This window comes from Podarcis filfolensis (genome assembly GCF_964270895.1).
Source record: "Podarcis filfolensis genome assembly, chromosome: 6".
NCBI classification, from domain to species: domain Eukaryota; kingdom Metazoa; phylum Chordata; class Lepidosauria; order Squamata; family Lacertidae; genus Podarcis; species Podarcis filfolensis.
The window spans coordinates 70,162,560-70,183,375 of NC_139609.1; the positions used below are offsets into that span (position 1 = coordinate 70,162,560).

Consider the following 20,816-nt stretch of genomic DNA (forward strand, 5'->3'; position numbering starts at 1 on the left):
TTTGGAATGATGGAGTAGAGGAATCCTGCCCTAACCATTGCTGACCCTGTGTAGGTCATATGGTGTACATAGCATGAGTTGATTTCATGTTGTGTAACAGATGCAATACCGTTTGTGGCCAGCCTCTCCACACCCTAAGTCACACCCAGGTCACTATTACTTTACCTTTCATTGTGTGCAGTGTGGTGGCCGTCCTTACATAAACTCAATTCAGTGCATGATGACATAGTAGTTGTGTCATCAAAGGAACTGAGCAGGTCTTTGAGTCTTGCACTTTATTTTATGACATGTAAATTAAGGTGTCATTGATGTACTTATTTATCAAAGCTATTGTTTCTGGTTTTCTCCAGTGTGGTTAAAATTCTTCAGTTATTTTCAGTTTAGGCCTTGCTAGGTAGGGACTACATATGAAGCTGTAAAACAGGGGTCTTCAGTTCTGTATTTTATTAAATAACAGGGTTGGGGATGTTTATCAAGGGGGATGGGGAGCAAGGGGATTATTATCCTTTCCTTGCCTGCCAATGCCCTCCTACAACCCCTTCTTCTGTTCTTCTGCTACCACCCCTCGCTCCAAACAGATTTGTTTCCAGGCTCTGTGTCCAGCTGATGGGAAAGCTGATGGCATATTGAGTTTATATGCATCAGAAGAAGTTTGAACTTTTGCACTGAAATATCTTAGAGGAACATGTTTACCCTTAGATGCAGCCTCACTGTGATTTTTAGTGTGGAAGACAGTAAAGCTAAGTTTATTAAAGAAAATGCATATTTAGGTCGTTCCTAGTTTAATTCTATCAAAGTTGGAGGTACAAAGAGCCATACTTATTCTTTCATTTCAGTAGAGACACACAAGATGTCTTCTCTCTCATTGTGGGATGAATGGAGAAGGAAGGGATGGAGGAAGTGAAGTTAGCAACCCTAAAAGTATCAGTTTAGCGCATGTTAGTTCGGAAAAACAGTCTAGGAAGCTTGGAGTTTCCTCGCTTTATCTGCATTCTCCCCATGCAAAACCACCATACTTACTACAAGCTAGGTTGCATCCCAACATTTCCAGCAAATGGTACCTGGGGGATGGGGAGAAGTGTTATGTGGTGGACGAGATAAGCATTCCTACTTCTCCCAAGTATTTCCCCCTGCAAAGACCACCCAGCACCTGCAATCATGTTGCAGGATCCCATGTTTGCCAGCATTTCATATAGCTCCAGCCTTTCAGCCTTTGTTCAAAATCATTTAAACAGAAGAATTCTGTTTAAAGCCTGAAGCTTACAGATTTCAACCAGTGATGCTGATGTACTAAAAAAGTTTCATTGACCTGTTTTATATTTTTGTTTGTTCAAAATCCCAGATAATTTGAATAATAATGCAAAAGATCAGCTACCTCTAGCTGTGTCGTGGCATCCAGTCCTTTTCTGGTGCTCAGATAAAGTAACCAAGAAAGGGGTTCTTTAAGTCTGGATTGAGCTTACTGTAGAAGCTTTATTACATTGCACAGTTCTGAAGGTAAGATTGGGGCCTTCCCTGTAAGAATGTGCACCAGAGAAAGAAATCAGAACAAGTTTGGTGATTTCCTTCAGATTCTCAGTCTCTGCGGTTCAAAGCACTCTTACGTGATATTTCACCACCTGTGCATAATTTTTGCTACGTTGCCCCATAGCAATACAGATGAGTAAGATTTCACTCGAGCAGTTTTGACAGATTCATGCTGATAAGATGCTGAATAAAGGAGGGAGACAAAAGAAATTAGTAAAGGTGAGCAGGAGAGAAAACTGGAGCACAGGTTAATCTTTGTCACAGTTCCTTTTAGGTTTACATGTTTTTTAATACTGTAATTAATGCAGAAAGTATAATTTGTAAGAAATAATCCAATATGGCTTGTATAATTACAAGGGTTTACACCCAGCATCTTGTGCCCGTAGTAGAGCTATTTGAGTATCAGCTGCTAGATTGAGAAAGCCTTGTATGCCAAAGGGCCTTTCCTTCATTCGGGAGGCAAGGGTCACCTGAGACTTTGTGTCTTGGGCAGGGACTCTTGTTAATTGTAAGATCAGTTTTCTGTTGGAAGCCTGCTGCTTCTGTTTCCAATGACTTTGCAAGAGATATTGGTTGGAGGATAACCCAAAGTATCAAGTAGCAGGGAAGGATTGGCAAGCAGAAACACAGACATACACACAATCCAAGATGTAAATAGTGCCATTCTCCAAGTGGCATGGGTAACATCTTTAGAAGTCAGAAAATAAGTTGTATAGAGGAGACCAAGGAAGTGTTCACATCCCCATTTACTGTTCTCTCATTTCCAGTGTTGGTTTTTCATCCATGTTCACATTATAATTTCCAAAATGCATCTGTATCCTGTACAGTGGTACCTTGGTTTACAACCATAATGCGTTCCGGAGGTCCGTTTGTAAACCAAAACAGGTTGTAACCCAAGGTACGCTTTCACCAATGGGGCCTCCAAATTTTTTTTGTTCGTAATAAAAATAAATAAATAATAGGGCTATTATCCAAAAAAAGGTTGCAAACCGGGACACACACTTCCGGGTTTGATGTGTTTGTAATCCAAAATGCATGCAAACCAAGACGTATGCAAACCAAGACACCACTGTGCTTTCCGTTGTTTCGCAAACCAGCTTCACATTGATTGGAGCCCTAAAGCTGTTCCTAATCCAACTCTAGCGATGGTGTGAAACACCCCCACCGCTCAACATCCCTTGGTGTGCGCTCAGACATAAAAGAATTGAAGCTTTGCTGATGTGAGCAGCTGGGAGGGGGGGGCTGTGAAATGCAGCAGAAGACAACAAGTTCACTGTACTCAAAAGCAATAATATGAACACACTCTAAGATACAGGTATATTTTTTTCCTAGGTGGGAAGTTGCAGTGTACTTTCCCTCCATAGGCTACCATAACCTGCTAGGACAACTCACTGCAGATGATTTGGTTCACCTACAACCAGCTCCAAACTGGCTCAGGGGAGCCATGACAGGAAAACCTATAATCAAGTTAGATGGGAGAGACTGTGCCTCTAACACTCGCTGAGTTGAATGAACCCCTTTTGCAATCCAATACAAGGATAGAGCAGGCAAAATGAAGGGGGTGGGAATACCCTTGTTTAAGTAGAATCCTTTCTTAAAGGTTCAGGTTTCCAGGGACCCAGTGGAGGGGGGAGCAAAGGGAGAAGAGCAAAAATAACTACCCCACAATGTCAGGTGCAACATGTGGGGGAGGGGACAGTGTGCATCCTTGGGTGTAAAATCCAAGGGTGTAAAATCATGCAGAGTAGACCTATTGAAATTTGTGGACCTCAGTTTTGTTAATTAATTTCAATGGGTCTACTCTGAGTAAAGCTTCCTTGACCATCACCCCAAATCCTGATGGGTGATAAAAGGTGGTGGAGTACTCTGTTTTTCTGAAAGTGGGATCTACAGAGCTTCTTCTAGTGTGTCTTTTTTTTATTATTTCTTAGGAGTCTCATTTAGTAGGTGCAAACTGAGCCTTGATTACACTGGACATTCAATCTCAGTATGCCTCTCTATAGGTGCATAATGTGTGGGGTCATGTCCTTGTCCATGTTAATGAAGAGCACCTATGGGAAAGTTGGTGTATACAACCCAATTTGCTTTGGGCAGGAGAGTCAGTATGAGCTCACCCTTTTCAGGCAAAATGGAACTTTTTGGAATGAAAGTGCTTGGAAAACGCCTAAAATAGCAACAGAACCTAGCTCTCCTGGCTACAGTGATAACCACTGGTTTCTTCTGTCTTTCCAGTTTGACGGAGAGAACATGTATATGGGAATGAATGACAATAACCAGGAGTTCCTCTCAGCAAATCAGGTAAAACGTAACAATCTTTGTGGGCTGTGTGTATATGCAGGGTATCAAACAACGCTCATTATTTGCTTGTGTGCTGTCCTGTATTAGTTGTAATTAAATTGCTTGTGCATTACTAAGGACACGGCGTAGTGCAGAGTTGTGCAGAGGTGTCAAATAGCACCTCAGATGTCACCTTCCCAGTAAATGGCTACAAAGGCTGTGCAAGGTTTTCTACCATTTCAGAACAGCGTTTATAGAGGAAGACTCGTTTCATTTTTAACCTTTACTACCCTGTGAAAAGCCGGCGCATACTGGAGGAAAGGCACACTCATACTTCTCATGTTATACATTTGATCTCTCACACAGGGTTGGCTTTGAAATTCATTTCAAATGAGGATTCACGATTTGAGACCGGTCGGCTTGCTTGACATCATTTTCATTACACTTACTTGTGATGCTCTTTTTGCCTTGTGGCACCTTACTAAGAACATAGGAGCAGCTCTGCTGGATCAGACCAGATGCCCGTATAGTCCAACATTCTTCCCCTCAGTGGCCAATGAGATGCCTCTGTGATGCCCAAAGCATGACACCAGTGAATTAACCCTTCCTGCTGTCCCAGCCTCCCCCCAACAATGGCTAGTATTCCTTGGCAACATATAGCCATAATGACCAGAAGCCAGCAGTAGCCTCATTCGCCATCCCATTTTAAAGCTATACAGGTTGGCAGGTACCACGACATCTTGTAGTAGAGGCTTCCACAGTTTGTTTTGTGTGAAGAATTCCTTCCTTTTCTCTGTCCTGAATCTCCCAACATTCAGCTTTGCCAGATGACCCCCAGCTTGTTCTTCTCTACATGCTTGGCTATTTTATCTTTAACAAAACTTTACTCCAGTTTTCCCAGGACGGATGTTAATCTAACTGGCCTGTTAATTGCCAGGACCTGCCCTGGACTCTCCCCCTTTTAAAATAATAGGTAACTTTCCAGTCATCAGATATGGAGGCTTCTTTGAGGGGCGAGTCATGTATTTTTGGGAGAAGATGAGCAATTCCACATTTGAATTCTCTGAGAACTCTCATAGTCCCAGTGATTTTTCAGTTTTTATTTTGTCCATTAGGCCAGAAACTTCATTTCTTGTCACCGCTATATGTCTCAGTTCCTCAGACTCCCCTCCTGCAAAAGTTATTCAAGGTACTGGAATCAGGCCCAGATACATTTGTGATGGGGGAGGGCCATAGCTCAGTAGTAGAGCATCTGCTTTGCATGCAGAAAATCTCAGGTACAATTCAGGTAGGGATGGGACTGTCCCCTTTCTGAAACCCTGGAGAGCCACTGCCAGTGTAGGCAATACTGAGCTTGTGTAAGGCAGCTTCCTGCATCCCTAGATGACCTTTGAAGTGCTTTCCAATCCTATGATTGGTTTTCTTTTATGCAGCACCACCCTGTGTTCCTATGCATCTGGCTTAGCTGAGTAAATAGGCAGCAGATCTTTGCAAGCGTGCTTCACTGTCTTCAGTAAATTTGATTGCTCCACCAGAGGTTTGAGAAAAGACTACAAACTGCATTCCGCATAATGTAGTACTCAGTGCATATTGTAAGTTATCAGTCTGTGTCACAGAAATGCACGGCAATAAACATTGCAGAGTATAATCCTGCACAAAGGATTTATATCTAGGCAAAGACTGCTGTAATCTTTCTTTCTTGGATGCTGATATCTGCTTTCTGGGGCAAGGTTGCAATATGTTCTTGACTACTCTGGCAGGCATCTTGTCTTGGCCATATATCTGAATTCTTAAGTGAAGTGTTTGCTTCACATGTAGATCAGAGATTGACCATGATGTAAAAGTAATGTTAAACCAAAGACAAGAAGAAAAACGAGTGCTCACCTTCAGACGTACAATATGTGAGCTTGTCAGATATGGTGAAGTGAGACATATATCCAGTCAGAAGTTTCTAGAGATTGGATAAACTCCAGTTGCTGCCAGAAGAAAAGCTTTTAATTTTTCAAAGGGCAAGAAACAAAGTGACAAAGTTAACTATTAATTGTAAAGTCATAACACCATAATAAAGTGTTCAAAACAAAACAAAACATTCTACATTCCCTAAGTTAATGATTAGCACATTCAATAAAATACCCATTACCTTGGTTATACAAAACATTTCTTTCTACCTAACGTCAGTTATGTGTGCATAAGGGAGCCCTAGGCATAAGCAGTTGAGCAGGTTAAGGGACACAAGCCCTTTCCATCTGTTCAGGGTGTGTCAGATCCAATACTTTTCAAATCTTTTTTTATCATTGACTGCTCTTTCCAAGCTTCTTGTGGAGTTATCATCATAATGGTTTAATATTTGTCAAAATGCCTAAATGACATGGGCAATGTATGTAAATAAAAGTAAGCAGCATAGTACTCACACACAGTCTAAATAAAAACAATAGGGAAAGGACTTGAAGGAAAATTTAGTATTTTCAGGTGAAGCTAGAAACTTCAAACACCTATAAGCCAAATTATTAGCAGCGTTTGCCCCTGCCACTCCTTTGCCTGTGTACGTGCAGATCTCCTTCCTTACCACACAATCCTAACCATGTCTACTCGGAAGTAAGTTTTGCTGAATTCAGTGGTGCCTACTCCCAGATAAAGAGGTAGCATCTCTTCTGACTTACAGTCTGCAAACTCAGGCAAGGGTACAGAAGGGATCAGTTTAGTACCCTTCCCCACACTATGAAAAAGAGGTTTGCTAATGTTGTTTGTCCTCATCGTTTCATTTACCTATCTGTGGTATTTTTTAATACCACTTTTCCATGTAAATTTCCAAAATGGTTCACAATAAACATGAGAAACATTCAGATCATAAAATATCCTAATGTAATGAAACATGAAAAACTCAATGAAAGCAAAATAAACAAACAGCAGAGCATATTTACAGATTCAACTTCTAAAAGCACAAATGGAAAAGAAAAAAACTGGTAGCTACATAGGTTTTTCATGGGAGGGGATTCCAAAGGATACAAGGATATCTACCACTAGGTCAATTCCTCCAGCTACATACTGTGCTTTAAACATGGGCACAATCCCATTTACTTCAATTTGGGTGTATGAAGCAATGATTCTTCAACATCAACTTCATTGGACTGGTCATGTTGTTCGGATGCCTGATTATCGTCTTCCAAAGCAACTACTCTATTCTGAACTTAAAAATGGAAAGTGGACTGCTGGTGGTCAACAAAAAGGGTTTAAGGACTCTCTCAAGGCAAATCTAAAAAAAATAGTAAAAACACCAACAATTGGGAAACACTGGCCTGCGAGTGCTCCAACTGGAGAACAGCCTTTACCAAAGGTGTCATGGACTTTGAAGATGCTCGAACTCAGGAAAGGGAGAAACGTGCTAAGAGGAAGGCACATTTGGCAAACCCTCACCATGATCAACTCCACCTGGAAACCTATGTCCCCACTGTGGAAGGACGTGTGCATCCAGAATTGTACTCCACAGTCACTTACGGACTCACTGTTAAGACTGTTCATGGAAGACAATCTTACTTGGCTATGAGTGATTGCCAAAGATAATCTGCCCTCAGCAGACAGGCTAGCCTTTTAAATCTTATTTTTAAGCACATGGTTGCCCAAGTGGGGTTGGTGTTGGGTATGAGGGTGAAACAATATGCTGATAATTATTCCTAAAAACTGGTGCACATTTCCATGTTTCTTTTGTAGGAATTCTATTTTGTCACCACACAAAAGATCTGATCTAGAGAAATACTGAAAAACTCCAATGTCTAAACACCGGGCTCGGTACAGCTAGTCAACTCTTTGTTTTGTTGCTTATCAAGGTCAGGCCAAATAAAAGAAGTTCATTAGCATCTGAACTGAAACTGCTTAGGTCACTGGGAACAGAAGTTTCCTAGTACACCTCTGAATGAAACTCAAAGTGTATTATTAATAGAGCATGAATAATGAAAGCAGCTAGATGCTCAGAGTATTCTTTGTTGGGAAAACGTAAGCAATAATTTTACATACTAATGCATGAAGAAAGGTCAAAGAATCCCAGTCCAAGGGCCAGGATGACTCATCTAGCCATGCAGAATATGGAGAAGCAAGATAGACAAAAGAAAACTATGAAGGGATTCTAATAACTAGTGTGGTGATATTCCATGTGGTAGTTTGGGATCACTACTTAGAATGCAATAATTTTTGCACAAAATTCAGGGGTTGCACCTTGGATACAAAGAGCACATACACACTCAAACGTGTAAATGACCACTTTTAAAATATATATAAACGAGGACATGATTCTTTCCCATTTACCACTAATGTCATTTTAAAGATGGAAATGCAATTTATATCCATATCTGCTCTTCAAATTTGATGAAATATATGTTTATCTTGCACCTGAGTATTGCTAAAAATTGCTGGGGAAAGGGCCCTTTTGCTTAAAGGTTGCAGTCCTATTAGGGCTGTTACCAATGGCTTTTTTTGGCAGTTTGGGCTCATGAGTTCTTTGATTATAAAATGATTTCACACCAGCCCATCACAGAAGCCATTGCCTCTTTCTTTTCATATCTGTATAGCACTAAAGATCCCAAGTCAGTATAAGGCCGGGAAAATAACACAAGACAAATGATGTGTTTATATATTGTTGTAAATGTTGAAACAGTGTTTTGCACTTCTTGTTCTCATGGCTGCACCCACACATCTTTTTGTTGAATGGTCTTCTGAAACAGGAAACAGTATGCTCGTTTCCCCGTGGCGGGTGCTCTCTCACACTTTTTTAATGTTACAGGGACTTTTCCACGTTTGCACCCTGGTTATCGAATGCCTCCCCAGAGGGGCTGCTGGCACCATGTTAGGACTGTTTTATTTTACAATGCATTTGAATCCACTGAATCTTTGATCTTTTGTATATTTTCAGTGATTTTTCTGTGCTGTTTTATTCTCTGATGCTGAAATTGCCTGCTGCTTTTTATGGTTTTGTGATTATTGTTAAGTATTCATCACACTTAATTTTTCTGTAAAAACAGAGCATGTATAAATGTTGTACACAAAGCATGCGTGCATACGTGAGGGCCTAAAGGGCAGTTATCTTCTCAGTAACATGGTGGACCCCCTTTCCCTCTACCTTCCAATGGAAAGTGAAAAGGCTGCTTTCCACTGAGGTTTTGCTTTTAAGATGTTGGTTTTAATTTGGTCTCCACTTGGTTGTTTCGTTGCTGCTGTATTTTTTATGGTGTTTACTTTGTTAGCTTGTTCAACCAGCTTTATATTGCTGCTGCTGCTGCTGCTGTTGCTGCTGATTTTGCTACCATTCAGTACCATTGTTGAGGCAGAAAGACTGGGCTTACAGCGTTCAACTAAACTAACCCAGAAAGAACAACTAGTGATAAGCGTGAGCTTGGTTTTCCATGGGATTTGAACAGTAAATTTGTTTAACTGGGCCTATTATGAATTGGGCCTTGACACCTTTGGTGCCTAAGCCTGGCTCATAACTGCTTAAATTATCTTTCCCCACTCTTAAAGAAACACACACTTGCAGGACTGCCATTCTACTCTTACCCTCTTCTCTTTCTCTCTCTCTCTAAACTTACCTGGTGGCAATAATACAGAGGGCTCAAACTAAGGTCTCATTGGACTCTAGGCCAGGGCTGGCTCTACCATTTGGCAAAGTGAGGCAACCCCCATAGGTGGAAGATGCTCATGAGCAGTAGGAACAACCTGCTGGCTTTTCCTTCTAAATCTCAGAGTAATTTCTTCCTTTTGGAGAAATTAAGGCTTGTGTTTAATTCTACAGACTCCATAAAAAATTAAGGCCATCTGCCTTACATTCTGTCAGCAGAAAAGCTAATTTCCCACTGTGCAAATGAGCTGCAGCGAATTTAAGGCTCATGTGGTCCCCTGTCACTCTTTTCATTTTGCCGGTGAGAAAGAGATCAGAAGCTTTCTATTCTGATTCTGAATGAACCACAGTTCTCCAATCCCCATGGTGTAAAAACCTGGGAACTGTGGTTTGTTTAAACTATGGGTCAGGAAACTAGGCAAAACCAGTGCCACCTACTGACCAAACCGTATAATGACGTTATGCTTATGATTGTTTGAGCTTATTCAAACAATCAGAAAAAGCAGGACCAAATGATATTCAGTATAAAACATTCCCTGTGCATGCAAAGCAGGAGAAGGCTAGGCTAGGCTAGACTAATTCTGAAATCATCATTTTTACTGACCGAACTGCAGTCTTCTTCTTTTTTTTAAAGGTAGAATTATATGCAAGCCTTAATTGCTATCTAGATGATTTATATTAGAAGAAGAACCATCCAAAATTCTATAGTTGCTGGCATCCATCTTTTTTGGGAGACAAGGGAAGAATTCTCCTTCAGGCATGAAGTCAAACCACTGGAGAGTTAAAGCTCCTGCTGGGGCTGTAGAGACCGATACAGAAGATACATGTTTTGTTGCGTCTGGGGCAGATGAAGGTGTCTGGTTGTGCTGATGCTGGTGTACTGTGGTGTATCTGCTTTCTGTGCTCCTCCCAGCAGCCATTCCTCCTTTGGTCACTGCTGGGGTACACAACTTGACTGATTGTCTTTCGGTGCTGTGGTCATCTGCAAGGGATTCCCACATGGCAGGGTTAATGCTGCCAGCCTCCATGTCTCATTTGCAAACATCTTTGTAACACAGAGTTGGTCTGTCAATGGGCCTGGTGCCTGAAGCTAGTTCCCCATAGAGTACATCCTTGGGGATCCTGCCATCTTCCATTCAGTAGACATGACGAAACCAGCGTAGATGTTGCTGAGACAGGAGTGTGAACCTGCTGGGAATGTGGGCTTGGGGGAGCACACCTTTGCTTGAGACTCTATCCTGCCAAGTGATGCCCAAAATCTTCCTGATGCAGCACATGTGGAAGACATTGAGGCATCGCTTCTGATGGGTGTAAGTTGTCCAAGACTCACTACCATAAAGCAGCATGCTAAACACCCAAGCCTGGTAGACCTTCATTGAACAGACCCAATAGAACAGCAGCAAAAAACTTGGGAAGCAAAACATAGCAACAAGCAAAATGATAACCCTCCTACAGTACATGTCCAAAGACAGAAGGAAATATGCAGCATCTAAAGAAACACCCAATGATGGATATAATAATTTATTATTTCTAAAAGCTCCAGAAAATATATTCATTTAGGAATAATTCTAATATTCTAAATTAATGAAACTATTTTTTTTTATCCTTTCCGGACACCTATTCTTTTCTCTCCATAAGTAAAGAAAAACAGCCCAAGTGTCTTGTATTCTGCCTTGTTCTCTGCCCTTTGATTAAGATCCTAATTTAGCCAGCACAGCAGTATATCATAATTTGGATAGCCATTCTGCCTCAGACAGGCACTTCTGAGACTTCCAATATTGGACCAAAATTATTCGTGCTGTGACGGCCCTACTGAGAGTTAATTCTTTATCCTCTTTAGCAATATTTTTCTTAATGTAATTGGGAAGGTAAATTAAAGGGTCTAGGAGTAAAGTATACCCTGCCATCTCCTTTATGCTTTCTGCAGTCATTAAAAAAATAAAATTGTACCCCTTTTGAATGTATTTGCCACGTGTGGAAAAATTCACCCTTCTGGGCTCCACATGCCCAACATTTTCATCATTTATTTTAAAAGCAATTTCTTCCTATGAGGTAACAGGATCATTACTGGTTAAATTGACATGTCTATGGAGAGCTCTTCCTAGGTATGTGAAAATCCCTGTGCCAATTTTTTTTTTAAAGTTAACATTAAGTTCAAAGCCAGAATTCTTACACTTTCTTGAAATATAAAGTGTGGCATTAATGATAAGAAAGCACAATCTCACTTGCCTCGTGCATGGAGCTCAGGGCAAAAAGGAGCTCAGTTAAGAGTCCAATATCGCTCCCCCTTCTCTATCATGATTTCTGGTTGGGTGCCCAGTCATCACTGCTGTGAGTTTTGTCATGGATGAAGTGTTCACGTCAAGCATAAGCCTCACACGAAAGCACTGAGCAACCACCACCTCCTGTCCAGGTCCAGACACAAGGCCCTGCTCCCATATCTGACAAGAGTGACTTTGTGTTGGAAGTTTGAGTAAAATTCCAGGGCATCTCCTGCTGGAAGGAAATGCTCAGACATGGAAAACATGGGCTGTCAGGTGGGAATGGAGGGCAATGATAGACCCTTGCACCTTCTGCGTGGAGCAAGCAGGATTGCACCCAGAGTTGTCATTAATGTTCATCAACTTATTAAAACAGGGCATAAATGATACATTATGTTATTGCTACTTTTTTCATACATGAGTAAGTTTGAATTTTTATGTCAGTCAACTGATCTGTCAGTTATGGTACCACTTGATGTTCAGCACAGCCAAGAATCCTTATGAACTTGTGATAAGCTAAGTTTTATTCTGGTTGGGTTTTTTTAAAATCTGAATTACAACTCATTAATAGCCTTTGCCATATCATACTGCACTGTTGGGTATTATAATTGGAAAATGTTGAAACAAATTTATCTTCAATATATTCATTTTCTAACGTTTGTTACTGGTTCAGAAGCTACAAAAAATTGTTTTTCCTAGCATTTTTCTTGGAAGGTATGATTTTTATGAAGGTCACCTGCATTATTTGTATTATTAATTCAAATAAATCTAATCTGATAATTTTTCCATGGATAATTACAGATGGTGCCTAGCCTGTTCTTTGAACGAACTAGATATTTCTACTTTTGTCATCTATGCTTCCATTATTTTTATAGGTAGGAGCTTGTCTTAAGCTGAGGGCTTTGTTGTGCATGGGGAAGCAATGGAGACATACAGCAAGAGACTTTATGTGAATATCCCTCCATTTCAGCTTTTTGCTTACAGCACATTACCACATTAAGAAAGGAGAGAAGCATCTTCTCAACTCCCTTGCCTCACCTTTCAGTTAATAACAGTTGTGCCCAGGATTTCTTATGGACCAAAATTGTAATGGGTATGAGCATTATGCATTAGAAATTATTTTTTTCTGAGTTCTCTTACTGGGGACAATAATAATAACACACTAAAAACCATCTTCTGCATAATTATCTCATTAAATACAGGAAATTATCTCAATAAAATGGGGTGGGGGTGGGAAACCCAGTTAAAAATACGTACCGGTAATCCAGAAGATACATTTGAAACAAAACTAAAACTAAACAAAATAAACATTTGTGGAAAAGACACATTTATCCAGATGGGAAATCCTGTCAGAACAAAAATGTCTTCAGTTGTTTCTAGGAAGTGCTGATAGTGGGCGCCAGTCATATCTCAACATACCTCTGTGGGGCAGCCACCATAAAAGCCCTGCTCTGAGGGTCTTTGCCTTCTGTACCACACTGTTGCATCCTGCTCTTCTACATCTCATAAGGGCTTTGACATGGATAGGACAAATATCGGATGGGGAAAATGCTCCTTAAAAAGTCTTGCAGGCTTCCCCAGATTCCCCTCCCTCCACTCCTTGAGGAGGGCTTTATGTGCTGTAGATAGTCTTACCACAGGGTTAGCCACTTTAGGTGTGGCTACAGGCATTAGCTATTGATTCAGGTTTGTTGTCTGCCAGTTGTCCACATCATTGTACAGTACTCAGCAATTGGCTTTGAGGCTGCCACGTGTGGTACTCTACCATCTTGTTTGCTAACGATTGCTGTTAGTGAGGTTGTGCATTGTTTCAATCTCCTCCACAATTGCCCTCTATCTCTTCTTTTCTGTGCTATAGGCAGGAATTACTGTGCTTATGAGTGCTTTGTAGTAAGTAAGTGCAACCAACAACAACAACAACAAAGAATTGAAATGGGGAAATGTAAACTGTCTAAAAAATTAACAAGGGTAGTAAAATGATAATAATATATGGGGGGGTTACATAATTTTTTTTTTAATATATGCAGGCAGAAAATGACAACAAGGGAGAAAGGAATAACTGGTTAACAACAAGTCTATGACATGTACACCATGCAAGAATGCTTGATGTAGCTAACATACTATATAGTTACAATATGCCTGCTTTTTTCCGTGATAAAACGTTGTGATTCTGTTTTTCATTAATCTCTTCTGCTCAGTCTCTAGATGCCTTGGGGAAGTGAAAATCTATTCTCCTCTGTTTGGAAAGCTTGTAGTATTACTGTATGAAGATTTATTTCAAAGGGGGGGGGTAAAATCTGAAGAAGCTGTACACTCTTGTAGAACCCAAGATGTTTATTTTTTTAAAAAAATCAATTAATAACTAAGATTTGAACTTCCTCCTTTTAACACCTTTTTTTACTTACTGAAATTACGATCAATGTTGCCAAATTCTGCGTAGCCGCTATTAGGCGCAGGAAAGAAGAGCTTTCCAATGCCAATATGCAGGCGAAGGTAAATACTTAATTTTATTTATGCTGTCTAATTTTAAATTGCTGTTATGGCCTAATCTGTATTGAAATTGTCCTTTGTTTTTTCCAGTGTTATGCTTTGCTGACTAGCTGTACGAGTTAATCTGGTCTGTGACCGTTTAATAAAATTTGATTTGATTACTTAAAAAAACAACAACAACAAGCAGCACCCTCCATATATAAGATGGAATGTCTGGGAAACCCAAGGTGGATGGTTGGCTAAAACAATCCAGTGAGAACTTTGGATGCTCAGTAGACAGAACGATCTCTGACTGTTGAAGTGTGGAGGGGCTGGAATCAATGGGGGCATGGGGACATTTCCTAGAAGAAATGCTGACTGGCTGAAACCTGGAGCAGGAGCACTCCGGGCCACAACATTTTGTTGCAAGTCCCACTTGACATGGCTAATAACCATTAACAGAACTGTTTTGAATTTGTGGATCAAGATTAATGCTTATGAAGAGAGGCTGTGGTAGAAATCAGGTGGAAATAAGACTTCCACAAAATATGTTCCCAATGCGTTTATTCTAAGTTTGCAATCTGATCATTTGTGATGTCCACTGAATGCTGGTGCATGGGGTCATATAACTGTGCATTGGTATCTTTCTGTCTCGGGAGACAAGACAGACAGATGCCAACACACAGTTATATGAACCCATGCACCAGCATTCAGTGGACAAGCTATGTGGTCATAAGAGTGTGTGTGGCTGAACTTAATTAGTTTATTGTTTACGTTTATATTATATCCCACTCCCCCCACCTCAAGTTTGAAAACAAGTGGAGTAAACACAAAGTAATCAGCTAAAAAGACATCAGAATGTATAAAAAGAAGAGCCAGTGTGGTGTAGTGGTTAAGAGCGGTGGACTCGTAATCTGGTGAACTGGGTTCGCTTCCCCACTCCTCCACATGCAGCTGCTGGGTGACCTTGGGCTAGTCACACTTCTCTGAAGTCTCTCAGCCTCACTCACCTCACAGAGTGTTTGTTGTGGGGGAGGAAGGGAAAGGAGAATGTGAGCCGCTTTGAGACTCCTTAGGGTAGGGATAAAGCGGGATATCAAATCCAAACTCTTTTTCACTGTCCCACACTAAAACAATGCAGTCTTATATTCCCTAACTTTAGACTGTTAATATATCTGATCAATAGCCTGGTTGCTGCTTGAAACACAACTGACCAGTTGTTTGTGTGAATAGACTTTCTTTACCATGCAGTGAAGCAATGTTAACCATACCATCACAAATGTAAGGGGAGAAAGGTTTGATAGGCCTGCCCACAACCTAGTGTGTATGGTTTTTTGCCACCTCTTCCCTAGCTGCAGGTAGAGCACAAGGATGATGCATCCACTGGACTGTGAAATGTAGAGGCACAGTGGAATCTCTGGTTTTGGTGCATCAATAACTGTTCTAAGAGCTAATTCATATGTGAGATCAGCAGCAAGGTTGCTAGGATAGTTGGGTTGCAAACCAGTAGATGCATTAGGCTGCAACCTCAGCTGTGATCTATAGCAGCCATTCCATCAGGATGTGTGAGAGGGAGAGTGATGGAACTGCAAGCTCTGTTGAAACACCAGGAACTTTTTACTCCTCTGTGGGATGCCTTTATTTTTTTCTTTTTTGGGCTTAGCAGCAGGATAAAATTGCAGGTGACTACTGTGATAATATGAATCAAGTATTAGAATGACTCATCTTCTTTAAACTGCCTTAAAAATATTACTTTTGATTCTAATAGAAACTATATCATTTTAAAAAGGTATATTGTTTAGATCTCTTAGCACTTGCCCCCCCCCCATCCGCCCACATAAAAGTGTGTTTCCTTTTATTTTAATAGCAGCAATGTATGATAAAAATTGCTTTGGCTTCCTGTTCTCACCCTCATTAGTTTGCAGTCTTGCCAATATTTACTTTGACATTGCTGTTTATTTACCAAAGCACCTTTTATTGCATTGGTCATAACATCATTGCTAATCACATACACATTGTATTAAAACAAGCACTCTATATATCATTTGTTGTTTGTTGAACCTTGTCTAACCCTACGTAAGTGCATTAAAACATCAGGAACACATCTTCAGAATCTCATTTGAGAGGGGAGTAAATAATCATGACAGCTATGACTCTATAGCACACACAAGAATATCACTCAGTTTTCCCAGAGGGTTTTAACATATTGCTAACTCTTTACCCAGCAGTTCATCAATGTGGTGCGTTTTCTTTCCTTTTAGCCAGAAAATGTTGCACACTCCCCACTGCTAATGTAGCTAAAGATGTGGTGGAGAATTAAATAAATTGACAAGCTTGGATGTCTAGCGGTGATGAGCTAAGTTTTTCTAATACAGTTCAGTGGGCAAATCACCTCACTCCCTGATTATTCCTCTTATGCTGATCACAATTTGTGTCTTATATATGTTACATTTCTTCATGCTAATTCTGCAAGAATGAAATTATTTGATTCTTGAAACCATTTTCTTGGGGTAAGCAGATAAATATCGAACATATAAATACTGATAGGATGCATAGGAGCACAGGAAGCAGCCTGGAATTAAAAAGATCATGTCATTCAGCATTGTCTACCTGGACTGACAGTGGGTTTGCAGGATTTGTGACAGGGGTCTTCTTAGCCCTACCTGAAGATGCCAGAAATTGCAGTTGAGATTTTCATACAAACAATGTTCTCTATTACTGATCCAATAGGGGAGATCAACTCATGTATAGTTCTGCATATAGGTCTATTTTCTGTATCAAGAGTCTACATACTGTGGCATGGTGGGGAGGGTAGAGGGGTGCCTTCATATAGTAATTGGGGCTGCACATGTGGCTACTGGCATTGGATAAAAAATGGTACAGTGTCCAGTGTGCATTGAGGTCAGCTGCACATCCATTATCAAATGTGATGAAGCCAATACAAACTTCATTACCATTGCATGGTATAGAACAACAAGAGCTAATGTGATGCTCTCCAGATGTTGTTAGACTACAACTCCCATCAGCCTCAGCCAGCATAGCCAATGGTTGGGGTGATGGGAATTTTAGTCCAACAAATATTTGGACATCTACTCCTGGTATAGAAGTTGGGGATGCTTTTTCTCATCCACATTGTGACGCAGGTAGGAATAGGTCTTTTTATGTCTTCGCTGAAAGTAGCCCTAGCTTTCTGAAATATCCTGTACCCCTTTTCTGGCCAACTGAATTCCTCTTTGTGGACAGTATGATACATTAGCTGATGATACAGAAACCTTTATTTGAAAAATGTGCATTTGAAGGCTGTGAACTGATAAGGGCATTTCCTTGCAAGTAAGTTACACTGAAAGAAGGAGAATTTACACTCTGATAAGCTTTTAAAGACCAGGCTGCAAGACAACAAATCTTCCATTTCCACTGGAATTATTTTAAAATGTGTGGTTCTGGACTATAAATGTCTAGCTCAGTCGCCAACAACAGTCTGTCTGAACTGAGAAATAATCCTGTGAACACCAAAGGCATATAGCATAATAGAAATGCTGACAGACTCTTAGTCACAGCGGCACACAACTGCTGCATGAAAATAATTCCTGTTGTTCAATTGAATCAGAAGGGCATTTGACCCTCACAATGAGTCAAATACAAAATGTAATGCAATCCCCAACAGGAGCATCAGTATTAATGAAACTTGACATGTGATCAAACGGCCATGGCCATTTGACCCCGGAGATGAGTGAGAGATCTATTGTGTCTAATAAAGTTGGCAGGGTGTCATTCGTCACCCTAATCACTTTCTTTCTTTCTTTCTTTCTTTCTTTCTTTCTTTCTTTCTTTCTTTCTTTCTCTCTCTCTCTCTCTCTCTCTCTCTCTCTCTCTCACACACACACACACACACACACACACGCTCAGAGGAGAATTCAAATAATGTAGACTGGATACTAGTATTCATGCATTTTGTGCAGTTGTTAAACATGATAGTAAGGTAGAAACCGAGACAGTGTACAGTATTACTGTGGTGAGCCAGTTTACTGCAATACAACAGCAGTAATCTCCCCACCAACCACCATGACTAAGATCACCCCACCAGAGAGAAAGGAAAAAGGGTGGGAAGAGAGAATGTGAAGAAGAAGAAACAAAACATGGCAAGCGAGATTAGGCAAAACTGGCGAGGGTTTTTTTTTTACTGTTCATACACTGAATTTGGTTTTACCCTGCAGTTGGACACGGCACTCACTTTTTTTGCTGTCTTTGTTGATAAATCACAAACCAAACAACTATGAATGTGGTTTACAAAAATTCATTAACAATATTCTACAACATTTCAACACCTTCTAATACACGAAGTCTTAAATATTATATACAATGCCAAAATAAGAATGACATGCGCACCTCAGTATCTCAAACCTAAATGATCCAAATATTCCTGAAATAAGTCCATGAGAACAACCCTCTATGTGTATACGTGTGCTGGTGCAATCCCTACAGAACTCCAATGAGATTTCAGTCTCTGTTTCGTGAATCTTCTTCTGGTCGGCACGAAAAGGAACTGACTATACAATGGCAATTCAATGCTCCTCCAAATAGATCAGCTTCAACCTTAATGGCACTTTAATCTTTTTTGAGAGAAAAAATATTTTTTACTGTCAGGCAAAAATAGTTATTTCCCAACAGCAAGAGTTAAGCACTGTTTGTGTCAGTGTTTAAAATTCTGCATTCTTAGTGGTTTTTAAGCCATCCTCTAAACAGATGGCAAAGTACTAGGAACTTAGCTGTTGGTTTTCCTACTCCTCCACCACCCTTGCTTTTTAAAATGTACAGTTGCAATTGTAAGTTTAACCCATTCCCTGCCCCCCTCCATGGTAGAAATATTTGGAATATATGACTGTGTCACTCCAGCCCTCACTCCCAGCCCTGAGACATTTTGTTGAATGAGGCAAAGGAGAAGATTGGATCCCACTTCCATGTTCAGACGCTAACTGGGCTAGAAAGCACCCCAGAGCACACATAGCTGAAGTCTGTCCTCCTGAGACCTTGCCACTGCTTGCACACCACTCAGCCTGGTCTGCTCAGATAAATGCAGCATCCGTGGTGCCGGACTGCATCCTTTTAGGCTAAACATTGTATATACTGGCTGGCATCGAGTTCCCAGGGTTTCACTTTGAGGTCTCTCATAGCCCTACCTGGAGATGTTGAGCATTGAACTTGGGATCTTCTGCAGTACTTCAAAGTCCCTATGTCAATGGTTTTGAATTTTGAGAAGGAGCAGGCTATAAGTCCAGTCAAAACTGTCAGTTCAGAGCTTTCTGCTCTAGGCAGAGGTGATTCTTGTCTTCACTGTGTCGAAGCAGCCTTAAACACAAAATAAATTCAAGACATCAGGGGAATTGTGTGGACAGCTTCCCTAGCACAGGCAAAGTAGGCTTAGGTCAGGTTTGAAGGAGAATTCATAGAATCATAGAATCATAGAGTTGGAAGAGACCACAAGGGCCATCGAGTCCAACCCCCTGCCAAGCAGGAAACACCATCAGAGCACTCCTGACATATGGTTGTCAAGCCTCTGCTTAAAGACCTCCAAAGAAGGAGACTCCACCACACTCCTTGGCAGCAAATTCCACTGTCGAACAGCTCTTACTGTCAGGAAGTTCTTCCTAATGTTTAGGTGGAATCTTCTTTCTTGTAGTTTGGATCCATTGCTCCGTGTCCGCTTCTCTGGAGCAGCAGAAAACAACCTTTCTCCCTCCTCTATGTGACATCCTTTTATATATTTGAACATGGCTATCATATCACCCCTTAACCACCTCTTCTCCAGGCTAAACATGCCCAGCTCCCTTAGCCGTTCCTCATAAGGCATCGTTTCCAGGCCTTTGACCATTTTGGTTGCCCTCCTCTGGACACGTTCCAGTTTGTCAATGTCCTTCTTGAACTGTGGTGCCCAGAACTGGACACAGTACTCCAGGTGAGGTCTGACCAGAGCAGAATACAGTGGCACTATTACTTCCCTTGATCTAGATGCTATACTCCTATTGATGCAGCCCAGAATTGCATTGGCTTTTTTAGCAGCCACGTCACACTGTTGGCTCATGTCAAGTTTGTGGTCAACCAAGACTCCTAGATCCTTTTCACATGTAGTGCTCTCAAGCCAGGTGTCACCCATCTTGTATTTGTGCCTCTCATTTTTTTTGCCCAAGTGCAATACTTTACATTTCTCCCTGTTACAATTCATCTTGTTTGTTTTGGCCCAGTTCTCTAATCTGTTAAGGTCGTTTTGAAGTGTGATCCTGTCCTCTGGGGTGTTAGCCACCCCTCCCAGTTTGGTGTCATCTGCAAATTTGATCAGGATGCCCTTGAGTCCATCATCCAAGTCGTTGATAAAGATGTTGAATAAGACCGGGCCCAAGACAGAACCCTGTGGCACCCCCACTAGTCACTCTTCTCCAGCCATGCATTTTTGTGTATTCATGTATATATTTGTATGCTGCATGCTTACAGACACATCAGCATGTGTATCACAGCATCTCTTATCTTCACCTCCTTTGCATTTTGGTTTTCATGGAGCCATGGTACATACAGTGCTTTGCAGCTCTTGGGGGCTGTGGATGAGGTCAAATGGCCAGGTTTCTTGATCAGATGTCAAGATGCATTACTACCATGTCCTCTGTTGGTGCTGAATTACGACTTGC

The 20,816-nt window shown here is 40.9% G+C and overlaps 1 protein-coding gene across 6 annotated transcripts in view; it reads left to right on the forward strand.

The window, feature by feature from the left end:
- TOX2 (TOX high mobility group box family member 2) overlaps window positions 1–20,816 on the forward strand; it is a 254,047-nt gene that overhangs the window by 103,381 nt on the left and 129,850 nt on the right. For all 6 annotated transcript variants that reach the window (XM_083618793.1, XM_083618790.1, XM_083618794.1 and 3 more), the window contains exon 2: window positions 3,760–3,825. In XM_083618793.1, coding sequence (XP_083474919.1) covers window positions 3,775–3,825 — 51 coding nt within the window. In that variant the 5' untranslated portion in view covers window positions 3,760–3,774. The remainder of the gene's footprint in view (window positions 1–3,759; window positions 3,826–20,816) is intronic.